The sequence below is a fragment of the Lynx canadensis genome, chromosome A3, assembly GCF_007474595.2.
Source record: "Lynx canadensis isolate LIC74 chromosome A3, mLynCan4.pri.v2, whole genome shotgun sequence".
NCBI classification, from domain to species: Eukaryota; Metazoa; Chordata; class Mammalia; order Carnivora; family Felidae; genus Lynx; species Lynx canadensis.
In genome coordinates, this window is record NC_044305.1 from 33,571,185 (window position 1) to 33,593,833 (window position 22,649).

Genomic DNA, 22,649 nt, shown 5'->3' on the forward strand with positions numbered 1-22,649 from the left:
CGATGATTTAGATGGTAATTTAGAACCTACTACAAGAAGGTTCTTCAGGGACCAAACGAATACAAAGAAGAAAAGTCATGACTTTCATGTGCTAATGCACTCTCTGTGTCTGTGTAAGTACGTGTATATAAATGTAATCTTTCTGTACATACGCATGATGAAAATCATCAGAAAGGACTGATCACGATCTTTATTTATATTATTTAAAACTAGTTCATAATGTCAATCTTCTAAGAACTATAAAAGGGTTGACCTGCCATAACTGTCTTTTACATTCAAATTAATCCTTCTTTAAGATCCTCCAAAAGGAATTAGAACCTTTACAGTCATGAAAACTATATGACAGTATCTTATCTATTTAAGCTTTTCCCAGGTGCCAGGGGTATATAAAATTAGCAAGCTTCATAAACACATTTAAAATGCCGTACGGCTAAAACACAGACTTGAATATTAATCCAAGGTTTTTAACCACTTTGGGAAACAAAATTCTAAAGCATGTTTTCGTCATCCATGTTATGCAATTCATGCATAAATTATACTTAGTTTCTGTTATATGTAAGGTAGTTGAAGGCCTTTGATTACTTTGATTTCATGAACCAACTGAATTTGGTGTGAGATTTCATTAAGTACATGAAACACATCAGAGAAAGGAGTTAAATACATTTCCTAGAAATAAAATTTTACTAACACTACATTTTTATTCTCCCAATAATGTGCAATTTTTCTTCTTCTGTTTTGGCCCAAATTTCACCAGTGTGTCCCCGTACATTCTCTTTTCTCATCCATGCAGAGATGAGATAGACAATGACTGATACAGTCGATTTTCACTTAGAACTTATTTTGCCCAAAATGCTCAAAAGAATATGTGACAACGAAGATGAAAGAGGTAAACTAGGGTCATTTTTCTATGCCTTAATACATGAAACTAAATCAAAATGTCTTAGCTGATGACTTAACTACATCAAGTATCATTCTTATATCTGGAAAACATGGGAAAACTCATAATAATCCAAGAGTTGGAAGGCTTATATTTAATTCGATTTCTTTAGAAGGTCATTTCTAGGGCATTTTATCATAAAATGTAGAGAAAAAATAAAAATGGATAACTCCACAAAAATCATGTTATGTGCTAGAGAAAACAGAATTCACTCAATGGGGGCTCCTGGGTGGCTCAGTGAGTTAAGCATTTGACTTCATCTCAGGTCATGATCTCAAGGTTCTTTAGTTCAATCCCCGTGTCAGGCTCTGTGCTGACGGTTCAGAGCCTGGAGCTTGCTTCAGATTCTGTGTCTCCCTCTCTCTCTCTTCCCACTCACGCTCTCTCAAAAATGAATAAATGTTAAAAAAAAAAAAATTAAGAAGAAAAAAAAAAAGACAAACACTCAATGAAGGCAGGGACTGGTATATTGCTTATACTGAGCCAGAACAGAGCCTGGCAGGTCCTGGACCACAGTAAATATTTAATACATTAATGAACAAATGGGAGATGATAGTGACTCTCCTTAGTATCTAAGACAATATATACAGGTGTTACCTCAGTGATACACTTGAGGAAGCTCCTGATTAAAGGAACAACTAGTCTATTATTCGTTTAAAGTATTTATTGAATGTGATAGTTATTAAGGCTCTGGAGATAAACAGGAAAAAGAAAAAATTTCTTTCTCTACTGAAAAGTTTATTGTCTAGAGGAAGAGTCAGAGAAGCATATAAATTAACATATAATTATGAGTTGTGATAAGGGCCAGGCTAGGTACAAACAAGGCAAAGTGAGAATTTTCCTGGGTGGTTGGGGTGCAGAAAAGGCAGAGCACCTGTTTGGGTGGTGAAGAGTGTCAGGAATGAGCATATAGCAATAATGCTCCTCATCTGGAGAATCTAGAGACGATAAAACCATGGATGGGTCATTGAATCCCACAGGGAAAAGGCCTCCCTTAATGGTGCACTCTTCATGGTGCTGGCCAGCTGACAGCCTAAGCATGAACCGGCCAGGCTTTGTACCTTCCTCCCCTAGGTCCCCGCTATTCTCCTAGGTTTGCAGCAGGAACTGCAAAGCTCAGGCCTGTGTTCTAGTTCTGGCCTTGCCAATCACTTCCGAAGGATCTGGCCTTGGCCAAAGCTTTAACCTTTTCAAGTTTCATCTCCCCTAGTTAATGAGAATGCTAACTCTGCACCAGATTGCTGGGATGATTAAATAAGACAGCATTCAGGACATGAAATGGAAGCAATGTAACTGTTTACTGTGACTGAAATGATGATGATCATAGAGGTGATAATGTGGATAACCCTTTGTGGAAACAATCTGAAATTAAATACTTCTATGTTCACTTATGAGCTATTCTTTTTCATGTTTTTAAATACCCATAACAGTACCCAGGGCAGTGGTTTTCAATCAGAGACATCTGGGAATGTGCATAAGGAATGGAGATGATTAAAATTTTTTTGATGTCACATGAACACTAGAATGTGATGGGTAGAGGCAGTGACGCTAACGGTTCTGCAACAGGCAGGCCATCCCCACATATCAAACTGTCCAACCCAAGATGCCAACAGTGCCCTGATGAGAACCACTGCTGAATGCCTGACAGAGAAGAAGCATTCAGGAAACATTTGCTAAATAAATGAATGCTGTATCTGCTATTTATTTCCTTCAGAACACAGTAGATTGACAGTCCCTTGAAATCAAAGAATGTCGTTCATTCATTTTCATCTTCCAAGACCCCCAAGTCTAAACCTGAAACATAACAAGCATTTAATGACTATCTCTTAAACATTCAATCCACACATCACTATACTCTATTAAACTTCAAAAAATTATGACTATCTGACAAGCTAAGGTGATGCTGCTTGAAGGCATTCTCTTCGGGAATAAGAAGGATTTTGGAAAAAAAGTACTAAAACCTAGAGGTTCTAAGGATATAAATGAGGCTTCCCTCCATCACAGTGACTAATTTAAATTAGAATCAAGTCAGAAAAGGTAATATTTTATAAAGATCTATAAGCTTTACAGAGGTAAATTAACCCAAAGATATACTTTTCTTCTGAATATCAGTTTAAAAGTAGGCAGGTCAGGGCCCCTTGGGTGCCTCAGTTGGTTGAGTGTCTGACTTGATTTCAGCTCAGGTCATGCATGATCCCAAGGTCATGGAATCGAGCCCCGAGTTGGGCTCCATGCTGAGTGTGGAGCCCAGTTAAGATTCTCTCTTTCTTGGGGCGCCTGGGTGGCTCAGTCGGTTAAGTGTCCCAACTTCCGCTCAGGTCATGATCTCATGGATAGTGAGTTCAAGCCCCACACTGGGCTCTGTGCTGACAGCTCAGAGCCTGGAGCCTGCTTTGGATTCTGTATCTCACTCTCTCTCTGTTCCTCTCCTGCTCACACTCTGTCTCTCTCCCAAAAATAAGTAAACATTTAAAAAAAAAAAAAGATGCTCTCTTTCTCTCCCTATGCCCCTCTTCCCTGCTTGTGCTCTCACTATATATATAATAAAATAAAATAAATATTTTTTAAAGAAGGCAGATCAAAATTAAGTTACTTGGATATCTACTTATTTCTTTGGGGTGGGGGGGGAAACACCAGAAAAATATATAGAATGTACATTTTTGTGTGTCAAAAGAACAAAAGCGGTATTCTCAAGAACTGATACAATGGGAACCAAAAAAGTTTAAAATAGTAAAAGGTTGCAAAGTAACTGAATAAAGGATATTATGAAACAATGGAAATAGAAAAAAAGAAAACTTCAGAAGGTATTCTAAGGATTATATATACTCTTTCCTAATCCTGAGAAAGGGCAAACTTTTCATCAGAGGTTAGGATGAGAAAAGTACAACAAGCCAATCATAGAGACATGGCAGAAATAGGGATTAAAATTATAAAACAATATATGAAAGCAAACAAGAAGAGAAAAACTGAATATACAACAAGCATTAAAGAAAATGCAAATAATAATGGGATAATTTTTCAGATTTTTTTAAAAAAAGGTTTCAGAATTGAAATGGTGAATTACTACAAATATATATTTTAACTGATATTTCCCCTTAACAGAGAAGTGCTTTTTAAACACTGAAAATTCAATTGCAAGTTTCCAAAAAAATTGACTGTTTTTAAAACAAATAAAATATAACAAATTAAATTTCATAACAGGAGCAGAAAACACTGCTAGGTCCTTAAAAACAACTAAAATTATCAATACCAATATAACCAAAAATTGTATTATAGGAGCTTTGTATGAAGTGGAATATGAGAGAAAAAAATCCCAGAAGAGAAGTAGGATATAAGCAAATGAACAAATAAATGTCATTCACAGTAATGTCAAATTTTTCATACTATCAGAAAGTCTCCTAATTGCTTCTTTAGAAAAGTTAAATGCATCATCTGTAGACCCCTCACAATCTCCATTTATTATGATCTGTTTACTTGAAAAAAGTGTTGAAACGGTAGCTAGTATTAACACATTTGGCTTTTCTCTGTTCTATACATCAGCAAAAAGATTCTGATAAGGCTATTTGAGTGAATTCTTAGAAATTTATGGTAGGCCTGTAGTGGTTGAGAATATAATGAATTTTATATTTTTTTAAGTGTTCAATTTTGTGAAAGGGAGGAAAGGGGGTATCACAAACAGATAAGAGCAACAATATTTCTTCAGGACTTAGGTTCTGTTATGTAGAAAAAAGTTGGATACAATGGTTTAAATCTTCTTTCCTTTAGAGCCTCCCTTCATAGTGACTTATTCTGAAGTGTACCCAATGAAAAGGGAACTTCTAAAATGATCTCAGGCACAATACAGCTTACTTCTGGGTTCTAAGTCCCATCTTTCATCACAGCCCAACATATTCCATGCGATGGACACATGGCAAGTTTAGAGCAATTGGTTACTATGTCTGGGCTTGAACATTTATGAAAAGTTTAATTTGACAGTCGACGTAGCCAAACATACGAGTTGTTGGCTGTTGCACATTTACAAGCTTCACATGGCTTACACTCACCTGAGCTTTAGCTTTAGTTCTTTTACTAAGAAAAAAAAATAGAGAGACGGTTATTCCAAAAAGGAGCTATAAAGGAGTTGAGGCCTTTCTGTTTTGACCTTCATCATGTACATACACAAACTCAGTTTTAATCAGAAAACTGGCATCTAGAAAGCTCCACCGTATAAGCACCTACTTTCAAAAAGAACTCTTTGTAGTACTAGCTGACAAAATGCAGTCTAAAATCTTACAATTATTACAAACATGACAGTCTTGAATAAAGCTCCACTTACGTGAAAAGCTTCTCTCTTAAATGGAAAATGACCTCTTCATCTTCATCCTCCTCATACTAAACTCATTAAGTAGTTTAATAAGTGCTTCATGACTACATATTTCCTTAATAATTTCATTGGTTCATTATGACACCAAAGGCATTTTACTTTCAGGTCTATCACCTTCTTTGTGGACAAAAGGTAAATGTATGTTTGAAGGGGTAATGTGTACTATGTTCTCTGAACAGCCTAATCTGCTAAGGGACTTGTAACTTTGGGCCCTGATCTCACGCTGAGGTTTTCTCTCCATACGCATCTACAACCGAAATTGAGAAAACCAAAATGTAGTCTTGGACAAATAAAGGAAAGACCCAATTCTGTGTGTCTGTGTCCTCAAGGAAAGATTAATGGCCAAACAGTAGTGATCAAGTATATACATGATCTGAAACTACAGTCTAAGGAGATAAGGTATCATTTCTCCAGATGTTCTTCATATTCCCCGCAAGCCCACCGTGATGGTCTCTGAAGCCTGTTCAAACATCCTCCCATGGTCTCCTTCAAGGCTTTTTCCAAAGGATCACTTTCTTCCTAGAAGTTAATTTTAAGCCATGTGCCTGTTCCTAACTAACTCAAAACTGTATTTTCCCATCTCCTTCAAGCAAAGACACTATCCACAGTTTACCTTCTATTGTTCAAAAGAGGCGATGTACTAATGTCCCTTTCTTTATTACACTCACACAATTATCTACCCAGAAATCTCTACCTCTAAAAATAAGGAATATCAATATTTATTTGAAATCTTGTTCTAAAACTTCAAAAACACCCCATCTTCCTGTTTTATTTTTCACAATGACATCTCGGAGAATTCAAAATGAAAACCAAAATACTTTGCACTAGCTCGTGTGCCCTTCACGGTCTGTAATTATCCATTCAACAAATACCCTGCGTAGCCCGTGCTACGTATTTGTACTGCGCGTTAATTTCACTGAATGGCAGCCCTTTTCTCTTCGTACACACCTGCACCAAAAGCACGCGATTTTCTCACAGATTTCCTCCATTTCCCCCGACTCCCCTTGGCACGCTGCCCACCCCATCCCTCAACTCTTGCCCCCGCCCCCACCACCAAAGGCAGGGGGCTTAGCAGGCGAGGGGGGCGGCGGGTGCGGAGAGAGGCGGGATGCTCCGCACCCGCAGCTGTCACCGCGGAGGGCCTGGCGCGCATGCGCAGCGTGAGCAGCCGGCCCCCGCGCTGGGGGCCGCCCGGCGAGCAGCGGCGGAGCCCAGCGGGCGGTGCGGACTCCACAGCGGCCCGCGCGGCTCTGGGAGGGCGGGGCCCAGGGGGGCAGTGTGGCGTGCGGGACGTGCGGGCACACTCACAATTTCAGCATCCACTCGCCCTCCATCACCAGCGTCCAGTTGGAGGCGGTCATAGGCCGCACCCAGCTCCGCTCCTCCGGCAGCGCGGCCTGCGCGGGGCCGGCCTCCTCCGCCACCGCGACCCGGGCGGCCAGGAGCGCCGTCAGCAGCGGGCCCCAGCGCCCGCCCGCCATGTTGGCGCGTGGAGCGAGCCTCCTCGGCAGGGGACGTGGCGAGAGGAAGCGATGGGCCCGGAGCCTCGCTAGCTCGCAAGCCCGGGCCTTTCCAGGTAGTCGGAGGTGGTGCCGGGCCGCCCCGCCTCCGCCCCGCCGCAAGAACAGTCCCAGCTTAGAAGGCGGGCAGTCAGCGCCGCCTCTTATCCGCCTGGTCCCGCCGAGGCCACGCCCCCTCCCGCCTCCCCTTGCCGTTGCCCGGGGTGTCGGTTGCCTGGGCAACGGCCGCCCTTTCTTTCTGACACCACTCCCCCCTTCCCCCCGAAAATAAACAGATGACCCAATGTTGCCTAAGTTAGAACAGGCGCCTCATGCACCCAGGCTTCAGTACTGAGGTTGGCGCGCGTGGGGTTTTCTAAAGAGAATTGCGGCCAGTAATTAAAAAATTCACCCCCTATTCAGTGGCAGCGAGAATAACAAGAATGGACTGCAAAGTAAACCTATTTATAATGAGAAGATGGGAGGGTGTTTGGCCATGGCCTCTTGCTGGAAGGGAGAGGAAAATTTAAGTACTCTCTGCATGTGTATATTGAAGTATCACTACCTTATTGGAGGTAATAGTGAAACCGGACTCTGCAATTGTATCTTTTATTAATTTAAATTTTAAAAGAAACTTTTAAAACATGAGTACTAACATAAAATGAGTCAGTGAATAGAAGACTATTGGCAGTTGGAATTACATGGGTCTCGCCCGGCTCTTGGCTACAGTTCATCAGATCTAAAATGAAAGTAGCCTAAATGATTTCCAAATTTCTTTGCAGATACGCATTAGATGCATCTATACCTTGAGATCACCACACCCTGAGTATGTATGACTGAGTTACAATTAGAAGGTGACTGAGCTTTTTCAAAGTGTGCTTTATAAAAATTTGCTAGCTGTGCAAAGCATAAAACTGAGTAATGTGGTCAATACATGGTGAAAAAGTGTGATTTCTATCCTGGGCTTACAACAAAGACAGCTATAAAACTAACAGTACTGCAGGGCATATGAGATCAATCTCCAATCAGTACTTATAGGAGAGATAGGTTTAATTTTGCCTTCAGAGAAGATCTTACTTTAATAAGGTGTTAATTGGTAGTATCTCAATTCTATGTGGAGCTAGCCCTTATAAAAATATAAGACATTTACAATCTATTGTAAATTTGGAAAATGTTCATGCAATAAATGTTACTAAGAATCACTGTTATTGCCTACAGATCAATCCTATAAACTCATTAGAAAATATTTTGCTTATAAAAAGAAATTTCATACACAGGAATTCTATCATTCTTTTCAGTGAAACTTTTGTATATGGTATGTGATTGGTAGAAAAAAGTCTTAAAAATAGAATCTGCTATTAAGGAGTAACAATTTTGGGGGCAGCTGGGTGGCTCAGTTGGTTAAGCATCTGACTCTTGATTTCAGCTCAGGTCATGATCTCATGGTTCATGAATTCGAGCCCTGGGTCAGGCTCTGTGCTAACAGCTCAGAGCCTGGAGTCTGCTCAGATTCTGTTTCCTCCTCTCTCTGTCTCTCCCCTGCTTGCGCTCTGTTTCTCTCAAAAAATAAGTAAACATTTAAAAAAATTAAAAAAATAGAAATAACAATTTTGTTAATTTTGTTGGGTGTGATAATGGTGTTATAACTATATTTTTAAAAGTCTTTATTGGTTACAGATAGTAAAATACTTATGTGTGAAACAATCTGATGTCTAGAATTCACTTAAAAATACTCCAGAAATAAAATTTGGGGGATGGAAATAGGATGGATAAACATAAGTGATACAACATCAATCTGTGCTGAAGCTAAGTTCATTTTTGCTTTTCTCTACTTTTGTGTATGCTGGAAAACTTGCAAAATTTAAAGTTAAAGAGAGTATCTGGAGGCACAAAGGAAACTCATTGCTGAAGCTCTTTCTCTTTCTAACATAAGACATGTATTCAAGGATTGCATTTCCTGGCTTTCAGAGTAAGTCAGTAGGAAGAAATATAGCAAGAATGTATGGGAGCAAAGGAGCAAAAGGGTTGCACAGAGCAGGGTAAAGGCAACTGCTGTCCAGTGATTGGTATCTGAGCCTTGACACTTCTTACCTATGTGACTTGGGGCTAAAACTAGTTACCACAGGGTTTCTGTTTTTTTTTGTTTTTTTTTTGTTTTTTTTTTTTTTTTTTTTAAATTTTTTTTTTTCAACGTTTATTTATTTTTGGGACAGAGAGAGACAGAGCATGAACGGGGGAGGGGCAGAGAGAGAGGGAGACACAGAATCGGAAGCAGGCTCCAGGCTCTGGGCCATCATCAGCCCAGAGCCCGACGCGGGGCTCGAACTCCCGGACCGCGAGATCGTGACCTGGCTGAAGTCGGACGCTTAACCGACTGCGCCACCCAGGCGCCCCAGGGTTTCTGTTTAAATGCAGGTAATAATAGAACCTCCGCATAAGGTGGCTGTGAAGTTTACGTGGGGTAAATATAATGCCTAGAACATGGTATGATTAATAAAGTTTATGTCTTGTTATCTGGAGGCAACAACATACTATAACACTTCTAAGTCTGTCTTTCCTAGATTAATGTCAAATTTGCTTTTCATGGTACACAAAAGCCTTCGCAATCCAGCTTCAGTCTTGTCCACTTTGCATGCTGCCATTCCCACAATCCTCTGCCCCATAGCTCTATTCCCCATTCCCCAGGGACATCAGGAATCTGCTGAAGTCTTTGGGAGTGTGACTTGAGGTCACGTTGACAACCTGCTTCCCTTTTCTCTCTAGGGTTGAAGAGGGAGTTAAAATCCAAGTGTCCTTGTCTCCTTCCCCAGATCTGCACGTTTCTCACCCATGCATCACATTTCTGTCACAGGATATTGGCTATTCCTGAATTTACTGTGTAATCAACATCACATTAATCTAGTTATAGTCATTGTGTCCATAGAAAACCTCGGTATGCTGGCATTTTTTGGGCAAAGAGTTAGCTCCCTGCCTGCCCCTTTTTGTAACTTCACTCCAGTTATCTCCTCTTTCAATACCCTTCCTCACTTACCCATTCTGGATGACAAAGTCTTTCGACAGAATCATGTGTGGATCTTTCTGAGTCCATGGCCCAGCAGCGAGAACCTGCCAAAGAACTAGTTTGCGTGACTAGCACCTCCCAGAAGAGCAGGGAGGGGTACCCAGCAGTAATGATGCCACAGCCACTGTCTCATTATATCCATGACCTCTAAAATAATAATAATAATAATAATAATAATAATAATAATAATGTACTTGTATGCCCTGTTGCTTTTCATTCTGCTCAGAACCCTCTTCTCTAGTAGCCTAGCGAATCATTTTTCAGCCTCTATCATGTAGCTCACATTTTACCTCCATAGCCATAGAGAATTAGCTGCTATTTCTTCTCAGATCCAATAGCTTTTCTTCCATATAACTTGGCCACACCCCTCTTTTGTATTATAATTACATGCACTTATGACCCTCTTTCCCCACTACTCCAAAGTTTAGTGCTTTGCCTTATTTATCTTTGTGTGTCCCACATAGCAGAATACCCATCTCCTAGGGGTGAAGGAGTAAGCAGCCTCCCACATGGCCCCAGTATCTCTACCTCCTGGTGTTTAGGCCCTTGTGTAATTATCTTCCCTTGAGTGTGGGCTGGGCCTAGTGACTCACTTCTAATAAACAGAAAAATGACAAAAATAATGGGATATCATTTCTGGGACAAGTTTACAAAAACTGGAACTTCCATCTCTTTATCTCTGGCTTGCTCACTCTGAGACTCTGTATGGAGAGCTCCATGTGACTAAAGGAGGCCTTCAGCCAACATCTCAAGAGGAACTGAGTCCTCGATTCAGTAAGCTTGGAAGAACTTAATCTTGCAAATGAATAACCACGTAAGTGACCTAGAAGCAGATCCTTCCTCTCCTCTTGAGATGACTGAGCCTCATGAGTGACCCAAAGCCAGAGGGACAAGCTTAACTAGGTCCTCTAACCCACAGAGAGTGTGAAGAAATGTTTTTCTCTTTGTTTGTTTTTGTTTTGTTTTCTTTAGTTGGCTGTATGCCCAACATGGGGCTTGAACTCACACCCCCTAGATCATGAGTTGCATGCTTTCCTGACTGAGCCAGCCAGGTGCCCCATAAATGTTGTTTTAAGCCACCAAGATTTGGTTGGGGTAATTTGTTACACAGCAATAGGGAACTAGATCAGTGCTCAATCCTTTTTATGTGTAAAGTACCTACTGACAATTTTAAGAAGTTTGGTCCCTGGTACTGGGAGAAAGAGCTTTTACCACTAGAGCAGTTCGAATGGTGATACTGTGGGGCAGCTATAGTCACATGAAGTATACAGTTCCTACCCAGAAAAGGAATTTTTTGGACTGTGATGAGGGGACACTATAGCAGGAGAGAGAGAGAGAGGAAGAATGTGATAGATGCCTATCCAATTCCCTTCTCTTTCTCAGCCTGCAGAGGAGTATGCTTCTACACCCCCTATGCAGTGTAAAAGTTCTGGCTAATGGGCTGCAAGCCAAAAGGATATGTATATACCACTTGAAGACTGAAGCATTTAATCTCTAATGTGAGACCCTCCAGTGGAAGCAGGAAGCTCCTACTGTCAAACTTTTAGAGAAAAGACACAGTCTAGGAATCTACAAGACCAGAGAAGCCTAGGTTGCTAAAATGCCCTGCGGAGAACTGTTGCCCCTGAAGGTCTCCTGGATTTTCAATGGATTTTACATTGGCAAGAAATACACTGTCATTGTAAGAAAATTATGAGAAACCTATTCAGGTTAGCTATTACTCCATAACTACCTCAATATCAAGTCTCATGGTTTTGAGGGCTGATGGGCATGGTTGGGTTGTTTTTGCTTGGGTCTCTGCATATGGTGAAAGACATTTGGAAGCTAAGGCTAGAGTTATTTGAAATCTTTTGCACTCTCATATCTGGTACCTGGTACAGAATGGCTGGAACAGCTAGGGACAGATGAGACATCTCTCCTATCCATACATCCTCTCCTTGTGGCTCCTTAGGCTTTCCTTCATCATGACAGTCTCAGCGCTGTCATACTTTCTCTAGAGTGAGTTTCCAGAGACCTAACTGGAAGCTGCACTGCTTTTTAAGACTTCACTTCAGAAGTCTGAGAATGTCAGTCCACTACACTATATTGGTTAAACAAACCACTTAACTCCAGCCCAGATTAAAGGGAAGAGGACGTTACCCCATAACAAGAAGCAGGAAAATAAAGTGTGGCCATCTTTCATCTATCAAAAAGTCACCCTGAAAACTTGGAGTTATCACTGAAGGATCATGTAACCCAGTTCTGACTAACCCAGTATCTTCCTTTTAGGACTTGGTCAAGAATAGCTGAGGGGGTGTTTTGGGGTGATATTTCCAGAACGCAGCATAGGAACTACCTCTCCCCTTTTAACTTTTGTTAAAGTTGTATTAGGTATTTATTTGCTGTATTAGGTATTTATCTGCAAAAAAAATTAGGTATTTATTTGCAAAAAAAAATGTATTGGAAAAAATGGCTTTAAGCCATTGGGAAGCTATACTCTTTCATGCCGTTTTATTTAAGTACTCATGGGACTTCACAGGATTTTTGTTGGGCTTATTCCAAAAAGATTCAAAAGAATGTAGTAAGATTTATATAAACATACTCATAAAGGTGAGCTATCTTTCATACTCTGAACTCTTTTTACACATTGAATAATGAATTTAAGAAAACAATTTACCAAGTGAGATAAAAGTATATATTCCAATCCATATCTGCACATATATTTAGAAACTTTTAATGCATAATAACAAGCAAAGACCTTCCTAAAATTGGCAACTCAGGACTTGATATCAAGAAGATAATGCAATGAGAGATAAAGAGAATATATTCAGATTACGAACTCTATAATAATAGGGTAAGTAAGTAATATACAACAGTTTCCTATTGAGGATGGTTAAACCAATATAGAAATATTAAATAAGCTATGTAGTGCTGTAAAATTAGCCCATGAGGTAATAATAGTACAGGAATTTAATTACACAAACAGATTTGCTAAATGCCTTACAGGAACAAGAGGTGGAGGGGAAATTTAAATAGGACACTTCCTAGAACAGATGGTAGGAGAAACCATGAAGAATGGAAATACATTGAATTATCCCAGGTTAGTGACTAGAAATGAATTCAGAAAAAGGATAAATCTCTACAAAATAGCAATCCCAGGACCACCGCTTGGGGAAAGAGAATCAACCAATTCTCTTGGAGCTAAGGAAGGCTACATACAAGAGATATATATATAAACCAATTCTCTTCCTATACACCAGTAAGAATTAATTTTAAAACATAATCTGGACAAGGGGAGCCTGGGTGGCTCAGTTGGTTAAGCATCTGACTTTGGTTCAGGTCATGATCTCATGGTTTGTGAGTTTGAGCCCCACATCAGGCTGTCTGCTGTCCGTGCAGAGCCTCCTTCGGATCCTCTGTCCCCCTGTCTCTCTGTACTTTCTCTGCTAGTGCTCTCTCTTTCTCAAAAATAAACATTAAAAAATAAAGAAATTGGGACGCCTGGGTGGCTCAGTCAGTTAAGCCTCCAACTTTTGCTCAGGTCATGATCTTGCAGTTTGTGGATTTGAGTCCCACATCAGGCTCTGTGCTGACAGCTCAGAGCCTGGAGCCTGCTTTGAATTCTGTCTCAGTCTCTCTCTGCCCCTCCCCCATGCTCACACGCACACTCTCTTTCTCAAAAATAAACATTAAAGGGGCGCCTGGGTGGCGCAGTCGGTTAAGCGTCCGATTTCAGCCAGGTCACGATCTCGCGGTCCGTGAGTTCGAGCCCCGTGTCAGGCTCTGGGCTGATGGCTCAGAGCCTGGAGCCTGTTTCCGATTCTGTGTCTCCCTCTCTCTCTGCCCCTCCCCTGTTCATGCTCTGTCTCTCTCTGTCCCATAAATAAATAAATAAATAAATAAATAAATAAATAAATAACAAAACATTAAAAAATAAAGAAATTGGGACGCCTGGGTGGCTCAGTCAGTTAAGCCTCCAACTTTTGCTCAGGTCATGATCTTGCAGTTTGTGGATTTGAGTCCCACATCAGGCTCTGTGCTGACAGCTCAGAGCCTGGAGCCTGCTTTGAATTCTGTCTCAGTCTCTCTCTGCCCCTCCCCCATGCTCACATGCACACTCTCTCTCTCAAAAATAAATATTTAAAAATAAATAAATAAATAAATAAATAAATAAACAAAATATAATATGGACAATAAAAAGATAATATGGACAAAGATCTTATTGAAGAACAATAAAAATTACCAGAAAAAAAGAAGCTAAAGAAACATGCAAGACATATGAAAAAAAACAGGACGACTTTATATGATGGAAATGTCAATTTTCCCAAATTAGTTTGTAAATCTAATGCAGTATGATTCAAATAACAGCCTTTTATACAGATCTTTTATACAGAATTCTAAAAATTTGTCTTAAAAAGTTAATCCTGGGCACAGGATTTTGAAAAAGATCAATGATGTAAATATTGCCCCTTCAGGTATTAAAGTATGCTATCAAGTTACAGTAAAATGGAGGTAAATAGGTAATAGCAAATAGGCAAATGAATCAGAGTAAAGATTCAAGAAACAACTGTATATAGACGAATATATATGTATAAGGTGATATATTAGTTAGGAAAAGGTATACTTTGGCTGCAGTAACAAACAGTCCCCCAAATCTCAAAGGCTTAACTCAGAAAGCTCATGTCCTGCCACACAAATTCCATCTTGGATCTAAGAGATTCTTTAGAGAAGCTGAACCCTGGGCAGGGTTGACACAATACAAGCTGCTTCAATCTTATGGCTCTTGCATCTCAACATGAGTCCTCCTCTATGATCATAGTAGAAAAAGAGAAAAGTAAAAGGCTTCAAGAAGCTTTTTTGGCTTCCTCAGTCCAAAAGCTGCACATAACAGTTTGACTCATAGTCCATTGGCCAGGACTAATCCTAAAACAGCCTAATTTCTAGGAATGGTGGTTGTCCTTAGAAACTGAAGATTAATGTTACACTAATAATGTCCACAAATGGCACTTCAAATCAGTGAGAAACATTAGACTAATGCACAGTAGTGCTAGGAAAACTTCCTCTTCATCTCTCTCTCTCTCTCTCTCTATACATATATATATATATATATACATCTCTATCATAATCTAAACACGGAAATAGATTTCAGATTCACAAATGAAAAAAGCACAAAATAACAAATGCTCTTTAAAAAGTTTTGGGAGGATACTTCTAGAATCATTGGTGGGCAAAGTCTTTTTAAGTAACACATGAAACATTGAGGCCATAAAATGATTCTGATAAGTTTGCCACACAGTAAATATAAAATTAAGCCAAATTGGGCAAAATGATCTGAAATATACACAAAGGTTTCATATCCCTAAAATTCAAGAAGTTCTACTAATAATTAAGAAAAAGAAATACAACCCAAGAGGAAAATAGAAAAGATTATAAATAGCCAGAGAAGAAGAAATGAAAATGGCAGATGAATATGAAGAGTTGCTTGAGCAAAATGCTCATCAGGAAAGTATATTTTATAGTTACTAATATAGTTTATTTGGTGATTCCCAATGATTCTTCTTTGGATTCAATCAAGTGTGTTTAGAATAAACCACACCAGTTTCATAAACTCCCCAGTGGACTCTAAATACTTTCCTTTTGTAACTACTTGCCTTCCTCACTTAAAAAAGAAATGTTTATTTGTTTATTTCTGAGAGAGAGAGAGCTAGAGATTCAGCGGGGAGGGGGGGTGGGGAAGGGGAAGGGTGGGGGAGAAAGAGAGAGAATCCCAAGCAGGCTCTGAGCCATCATTGGCACATCATTGATGCGGGGCTCAAACTCAGAAACTGTGATCATGGCCTGAGCCAAAACCAAGAGTCTGGCGCTAAATGGACTGAGCCACACAGGTGCCCCTCACCCTCCTCACTTTTCAGTTATATTCTCTGATTACAGGATATTCAGGAACCTGGTATGTTTGTGTCAATTTTAAAGTAGGATTAAATGAAAACTGGGAAAGAGGTATGCATCATGTTTATTCTATAGCAGCCGTGTGCCACAAATCTAGCAAACTGTACACAGAAGGGAAAATAACATTAATGAATCCAAGTATAACACTTGCCTGTAATGCTTGGTGATCTCTAATAATCACTGGGCCTAGAGATTTCATTCAACAAATTTCATGGAGCATATATTGTGTATAGGTCTTATGCTAGATTCTGTGAGAGCAAGAGAGGTATGAGTCTCTGTTCTTAATGTGCAAGGCATTGACTGATAACACATTAAACAATAAAATTTAAGTAATGTTTAGAAAATACTAAGTTTTAGATGGTGTAGAGCATTTCAGAATAGGAAGGCTGAGAACACGCCAGTGAAGATAATGAACTTGAGTGCTACTCTGAAAAGGACATAGGAATAAAGAGGGGCAGATGGAGAAAATGATACAACGGCATGAAAGTATAAGAACATCAAAGTTCAACTCTCAACCTTAAAAAAAAATCCAAACCACGTTTATCATGAACAAGTATCTGTTATCTTTTGGCATTTGAAGGTTGGGAAATTAGAAACTATATTTGTGTGCTTAACACATTAAGTCAGTATTTATTTTTATTGTAGAGAAGAAACTGGAAGGAACAAAGATGTCCTTTGAGTTTATTGCTCTGCTCCAAGGCAACAAAACATTTTAATTAAACTGTCAGCTCTTGTGTGTCTATACAAGAATTCACTGTACATATCTCATTTTGGTAAATATTTCTTGATATATGAAGCAAATATTTCCCCAGATACTTAAATTATGATTTTTAAAAAAAATTATTTGTTTTGTTTACATTTTGGTGAAGGTAGGAAACAACTGTTCACCACTGAATAAACTTAATTTTATACTCCTAATGTTTAGTCTCTGTCCCTATTTTAAGCTCCTCTTCCTTTGTCATTATATAAAATTCTAAAATCCAATATTAGACAAAGGTAATCATTAAAATATTAGATAATGCAGGTCTAGAGTTCAATATCTTGCATTTTACCTAAGAAAATGCTTTGGGGGGCGCCTGGGTGGCGCAGTCGGTTAAGCGTCCGATTTCAGCCAGGTCACGATCTCGCGGTCCGTGAGTTCGAGCCCCGCGTCAGGCTCTGGGCTGATGGCTCAGAGCCTGGAGCCTGTTTCCGATTCTGTGTCTCCCTCTCTCTCTGCCCCTCCCCCGTTCATGCTCTGTCTCTCTCTGTCCCAAAAATAAATAAACGTTGAAAAAAAAAAAAAAAAAGATTGTATAACGTTATAAAAAAAAAAAAAAAAAGAAAATGCTTTGGGATAACTGCTAGGGAATAATTTATACATTCCTGATAAAAATTGGAAAAATAGTCAAAGTCTGTGCTATCAGAGAAAATGTAACTAAAATGTAACTTAAAACAGGAGTCTGTATTTCACCTAAATCACTAGAACAATTTATTACTGAGGAATAAACAGAATACTTTAAAATTATAAATGTAGTAGGATAGATTCTATATAACGTCCTTTTATGTTAAGCCCGGAGGTATGATGGTAGATGTTTAACAGCCCACATCTCTGAGGCTGGGAAGCCTTGATTTGTTGAGTTTGCCAGTTTCTGAGTTCTAAGTTCTGCCACCATGGCTGATTTCAGACCGCCAGCTTAATGTCCTCCAGCTGATAAAATTTCTGAAAACATATTATTTGTTCTGTAAAATCTGATACAAGATAACTCCAGCACCCCACTGCAAACACTGGTAAATGATACTATACTACCACTTAACGAAATGCATCTCCTTAACTTAATATTCTAAATACTAAAAGTATGGATTTAAAAACTTTAATAAAATAGTTAAAAAAATATATGATTAGAGGCGCCTATGTGGCTCAGCTGGTTGAGTGTCCGACTTCGGCTCAGGTCATGATCTCACTGTTCATGGATTTGAGCCCCATGTCGGGCTTTGTGCTGACAGCTCAGAGCCTGGAGCCTGCTTCAGAGTCTGTGTCTCCCTGTCTCTCTGCCCCTCCCTGCTTGTTCTCTCTCTTTCTCTCTCTCTTTGTCTCTCTCTCAAAAATAAATAAACATTAAAAAAAGACAACATGTACTTGAAAACATCTGTAATATTAAACGTGCATTATGTTGTCAAGTTTTCAGCTTCTACCTTTTCTTACCAATAAAAACGGAAACAAATCTAAGTAACACTTACAAATACTTGATTTTCCCATACTAATGGACCAGAAATAGTAAACTAATTTTATTGTCAGATGTTTAGTTTGAAAGTATAAGACTTCCTTGATTGATCTTATTCTAAGCCATGCAAAAGACAGAATTTTCATCACATCATTAAAGGTGATTAAAAAGTCCTCTTCAGAATGCAAACTGGTGCAGGCACTATGGAAAACAGTGTGGAGGGTCCTCAAAAAGTTAAAAATAGAACTACTCTATGATCCAGTAATTGCAGTACTGAGTATTTACTCAAAAACAAAAAAACAAAACAAAACAGGGGTGGCTCAGTCAGGTAAGCATCCAATGCTCCATCTGGGCTCAGGTCATGATCTCACAGTTTGTGAGATAAAGCCCTGAGTGGGGCTCTGGGTGGACAGTGCAGAGCCTGCTTGGTATTCTCTCTCTCCCCCTCTCTCTGCCCCTCCCCCACTCACGCCCTCTCTCCTCTCTTGAAATAAATAAACTTTTAAAAAATATACAAGAAATGGTAATTCAAAGGGATACATGCATCCCTCTATTAATGGCAGCATTATTTACAATAACCAAACTATGGAAGCAGCAGCCCAAGTGTCCATTGATAGATGAATGGGCAAAGAAGATGTGGTATATATACAATGGAATATTGTCCAGCTAGAAAAAAAGAATGCAATCTTGCCACTTGCAGTGACATGGATGAGAGTATAATGCTAAGCTAAATAAATCAGTCAGAGAAAGACAACTTCTGTATGAGTTCACTCATATGTGGAATTAAGAAACAAAACAAATGAGCAAAGGGGAAAGAGAGAGAGAGAAAGAGAGATGAACCAAGAAACAGACTCTTAATTATAGAAAACAAACTGATGATTACCAGAGGGGAGGTGAGTGGTGAGATGGGTGAGATAGGTAACGGGGATTAAGAAGTGCACTTGTCATGATGAGCACTGGGTGATGTACGGAAGTGTTGAATCACAATATTGTAACCCTGAAACTAACATACCACTGTGTGTTAAGTGTACTGGAATAAAATAATAAAATAAAATAAAATAAAATAAAATAAAATACTTCTCCTGTATGAACCACTGGATAAAAGAACTAAGAAGTAGAAGCAAACTCAAACCCAGGATTTGGAAAAGTGACAGAAAACATTCTTCCTAGGAGAAGGTGAAACAAACACCACACCACTTTTCACTTAGGTTGCAAGGAGACAGGTCCAAGTAAAAATCATGTTGGCTATTGTGAAGGAGTAGACAAGCATTCTCCTGTTAGTGGAGATTTTCATTAGAAAATTACTGTAATAGTGGTTCTCAATGGAGGATGGAGGTGACTTTGTCCCCTAGCAAGCATTTGGCAGTGTTTGGACACATTCTGGTTGTTACTTAGGAGGGGAAGATGTTATAGGTACATAGCTGTCAAAGGCCAGTGGTGCTACTAAATATTCTCCAATGCACACAACAGCCTCCCACTAAAGACCCAAAATGTCAAAGAAACCTTTCATTATACCCAAACATTTCCACATATACAAATGTACCCCGGTGAAGAAATGTAATGTCATCAGCACCTGCTTCAATCTTATTTGTGAAATAGAGTACGTTTTGTAAATTTAGACCCTTCAGTCAAGATCCAAGAGAAAGAATTCATATAGTATAGTGTTTCACATACACTATATCTTCAGTGATGTGACAAATATATGCTGAATTTAGATATTAAATTGGCAAAGATTTGTTAGTTAATGCTACATTTACAGTAAAGCTCAGCTTTTGCATTCATGATTCATGTAGATGGCTAAGCCACGTGGTTCAGGTATGGATCAAGAGCACAATGCCACACCCAAAAGTAATGTCAGAATAATCCTGTTTGTATTTCTCAAGTCTTATGAAAGGGAAACTTAAGCCACACAGTGTTTCTTTAAAAATTAAAAATAGGGGTGCCTGGGTGGCTCAGTGGGTTAAGTGTTCAACTTCAGCTCAGGTCACGATCTCACGGTTCGTGAGTTCGAAACCCACATCGGGCTCTGTGCTGACAGTTCAGAGGCTGGAGCCTGTTTCAGATTCTGTGTCTCCCTCTCTTCACCCCTCCTCTTCTCTCTCTCTCTCTCTCTCTCTCTCTCTCTCTCTCTCTCTCAAAAATAAACATTGAAACAATTTTAAAAAGTAAAAATGAAAATAAGATTTGGTCTCCTCCCCCTCAATTCCTCATATGTCAAAGTTGTTGTCAAGTGTTTCTCTGATACACACATACCTGAAAAACATATCCTTCTTTCTTAGATTTGGTCCCTTCCTCCTCTCTTCCTTTGCAAAGTCCATAAAGTTACAGACTCACTCAAGGATGGGAAAGAAAACAAGACTGGAAGAGACAAGGCCAACTTCACATCAGGAGGCCCAGAGAGCCCATGGGCACCATGGGCTTTCTCATACACACTGTCAGGCCACACCAGTATAAATGACAATTACAACATGCCAACAAGAGCACTTATATCTATGAACTTGGTAATTATTATTTACCAATTGTGAATAAAATTATTACTTCTAGGAAAAAAAGTTTCCTATGTTTAACTTTTTTCTTCCAATAATACACTTATGTATTTTCTATAAAATACTACATTTTCTTTTTTTTAAGATTTTTCAAATGTTTATTTATTGTATACAGAGAGAGAAAGAGATAGAGTGTAAGTGGGGGAGGGGGAGAGAGAGGGGGACAGAGGATCTATGTGGGGATCGAGCTCACAAACTCTGAGATCATGACCTGAGCTGAAGTCAGACGATGCTTAACCAACTGAGCCACCCAAGTGCCCCTAGAATACTACATTTTCAAGAAATAAAATCGTCACAAAACTTACTGGTTTTTAAAGCATCATTTAGTATTTAAATGTCTTCTATAATCATTTACCACTTTTACAGTGATTTACATATGTCCTTATTGAAAGCATATTTAATAACAAAGTTGGTAGGTAATAGGTTGGTATCAACCACAGAAAAGATATTCAGAGTGGTCTTAATTCATTAAAGAACTTTAATACTTGAATACTTTCAGCCCATGAGCTTAATATAAATAGTTTCAGCTTCAGATGTATTATCACATCAGAGACCCTTCACAAGCTCAGATTTTTTTTAGTAGGAAGGCCACCATAAAATACGTTTTAGTTGATTTGCTGTCAGAAATTAGTCATAACTGGCTCTATATTGCTAGTGCAAACTACTTTGCCATCTTTACATTGCAAAATTTATAGTATAGAGAGAACACTTGCTAAAATGGGATTTTATTCCAAAAAGGATATGAGTTCATGAACAAGTCAGGACAGTGAGGATAGAAATTGCCACTGGTGTTTGGAAGTGGGTTTGTTCATTTCAGGAGAACTCATTGCAGTATATACACTTGTGGTTTGTATGCTTTCCCATATGTGTATGTTACTTCAATTAAAGCATTTGAGGGCGCCTGGGTGGCTCAGTCAGTTAAGTGTCTGACTCTGGATTTGGGCTCAGGTCATGATCTCACAGTTCGTGGGACTGAGCCCCACGCTGGGCTTTACACTGACAGCGGCACACAGCCTACTTGGGATTCTCTCTCTCCCTCTCTCTACTCCTCCCCTGCTCTCTCTCTCTCAAAATAAATGGACAAGTTTTTTTTTTAAAGGCTTTGGAAATATCATATCCCTGAAGTTTATTTAACATAAATTAATGCTTATCTTATTAGAAAATATAACAAAAAAAGGTAGGTTATAAAATAGCATGTGTAGTATGATACCATATTGGAAAAATATATCAGTGTGGTCATGCACACACAAAAATCCCTTAAAATATATATACCAGAGATTCCTTAGCAGTTAATAAAAAAGTGTTGCAATGTGTGGCTGTAACTAATATGGTTTGTAGATAATGCTGTAGCAGCATATAAAGAGCTTTCTCATTGTTTTACAGCTTCAGTATTATGCAAATTTAATCAGTTTTCTGTTGACAGAATTTAGGTTGTTTCTAAACTTACTTTCTTAAGCAGTTGTTGCAGGGAATAATCTTGTACGCTTAATACACTGCATATATGCAAGTACGTCTGTAGAACGGTTTCCTAGAAGCAGAATTGCTGACTTAAAGGAAAGAGGTGTAGGGGCACCTGGGTGGCTCAGTTGGTTAAGTCATGACCCAACTTTGGCTCAGGTCATGATCTCACAGTTGATGAGTTCAAGCCCCACATTGGGCTCTGTGCTGACAGTTCAAAGCCTAGAGCCTGCTTCAGATTCTGTGTCTCCCTCTCTCTCCACCCTTCCCCCACTCATGCCCTGTCTCTCTCTGTCTCAAAGGTAAATATAAACATTTAAAAAAAATTAAAAAGAAAAAGGAAAGAGGTGTATATGACTTTGACAGCCATGGCCCAAAGGTGCTTCACAGAGATGGTCTCAATTTACGCTCCCATAAGTGATGTATGAAAATACCTGTTTCTATCCACCCCTGTCAATGTAGCTTGTGTTTACTCCATTCTTTTCCCCAAGACTGACTTAACCCAGAAAATGTAAAAACTGCACAACAAATAGAGTTTGGTGGTATTATAAGTGATCCCCTCCCTTTTTGTCTTTTTTTTTTTTTTTTGGCTTTGCTCTTTTTTTGAATTTTCAAATTAATAGAAGAAATCCAGTCACAGAACAGTATGTATCATA

General features: G+C 39.2%; 1 protein-coding gene across 1 annotated transcript in view; it reads right to left on the bottom strand.

Annotated features, from left to right (window-relative positions):
* The window catches only part of TMX4 (thioredoxin related transmembrane protein 4), a 51,186-nt gene extending 44,252 nt beyond the window's left edge, over nucleotides 1-6,934 (bottom strand). Inside the window, exon 1 of the mRNA XM_030310079.1 lies at nucleotides 6,609-6,934. Within this exon, the coding sequence (XP_030165939.1) occupies nucleotides 6,609-6,781 (173 nt within the window). The 5' untranslated portion in view covers nucleotides 6,782-6,934. The remainder of the gene's footprint in view (nucleotides 1-6,608) is intronic.
* Nucleotides 6,935-22,649: the final 15,715 nt, after the last annotated feature.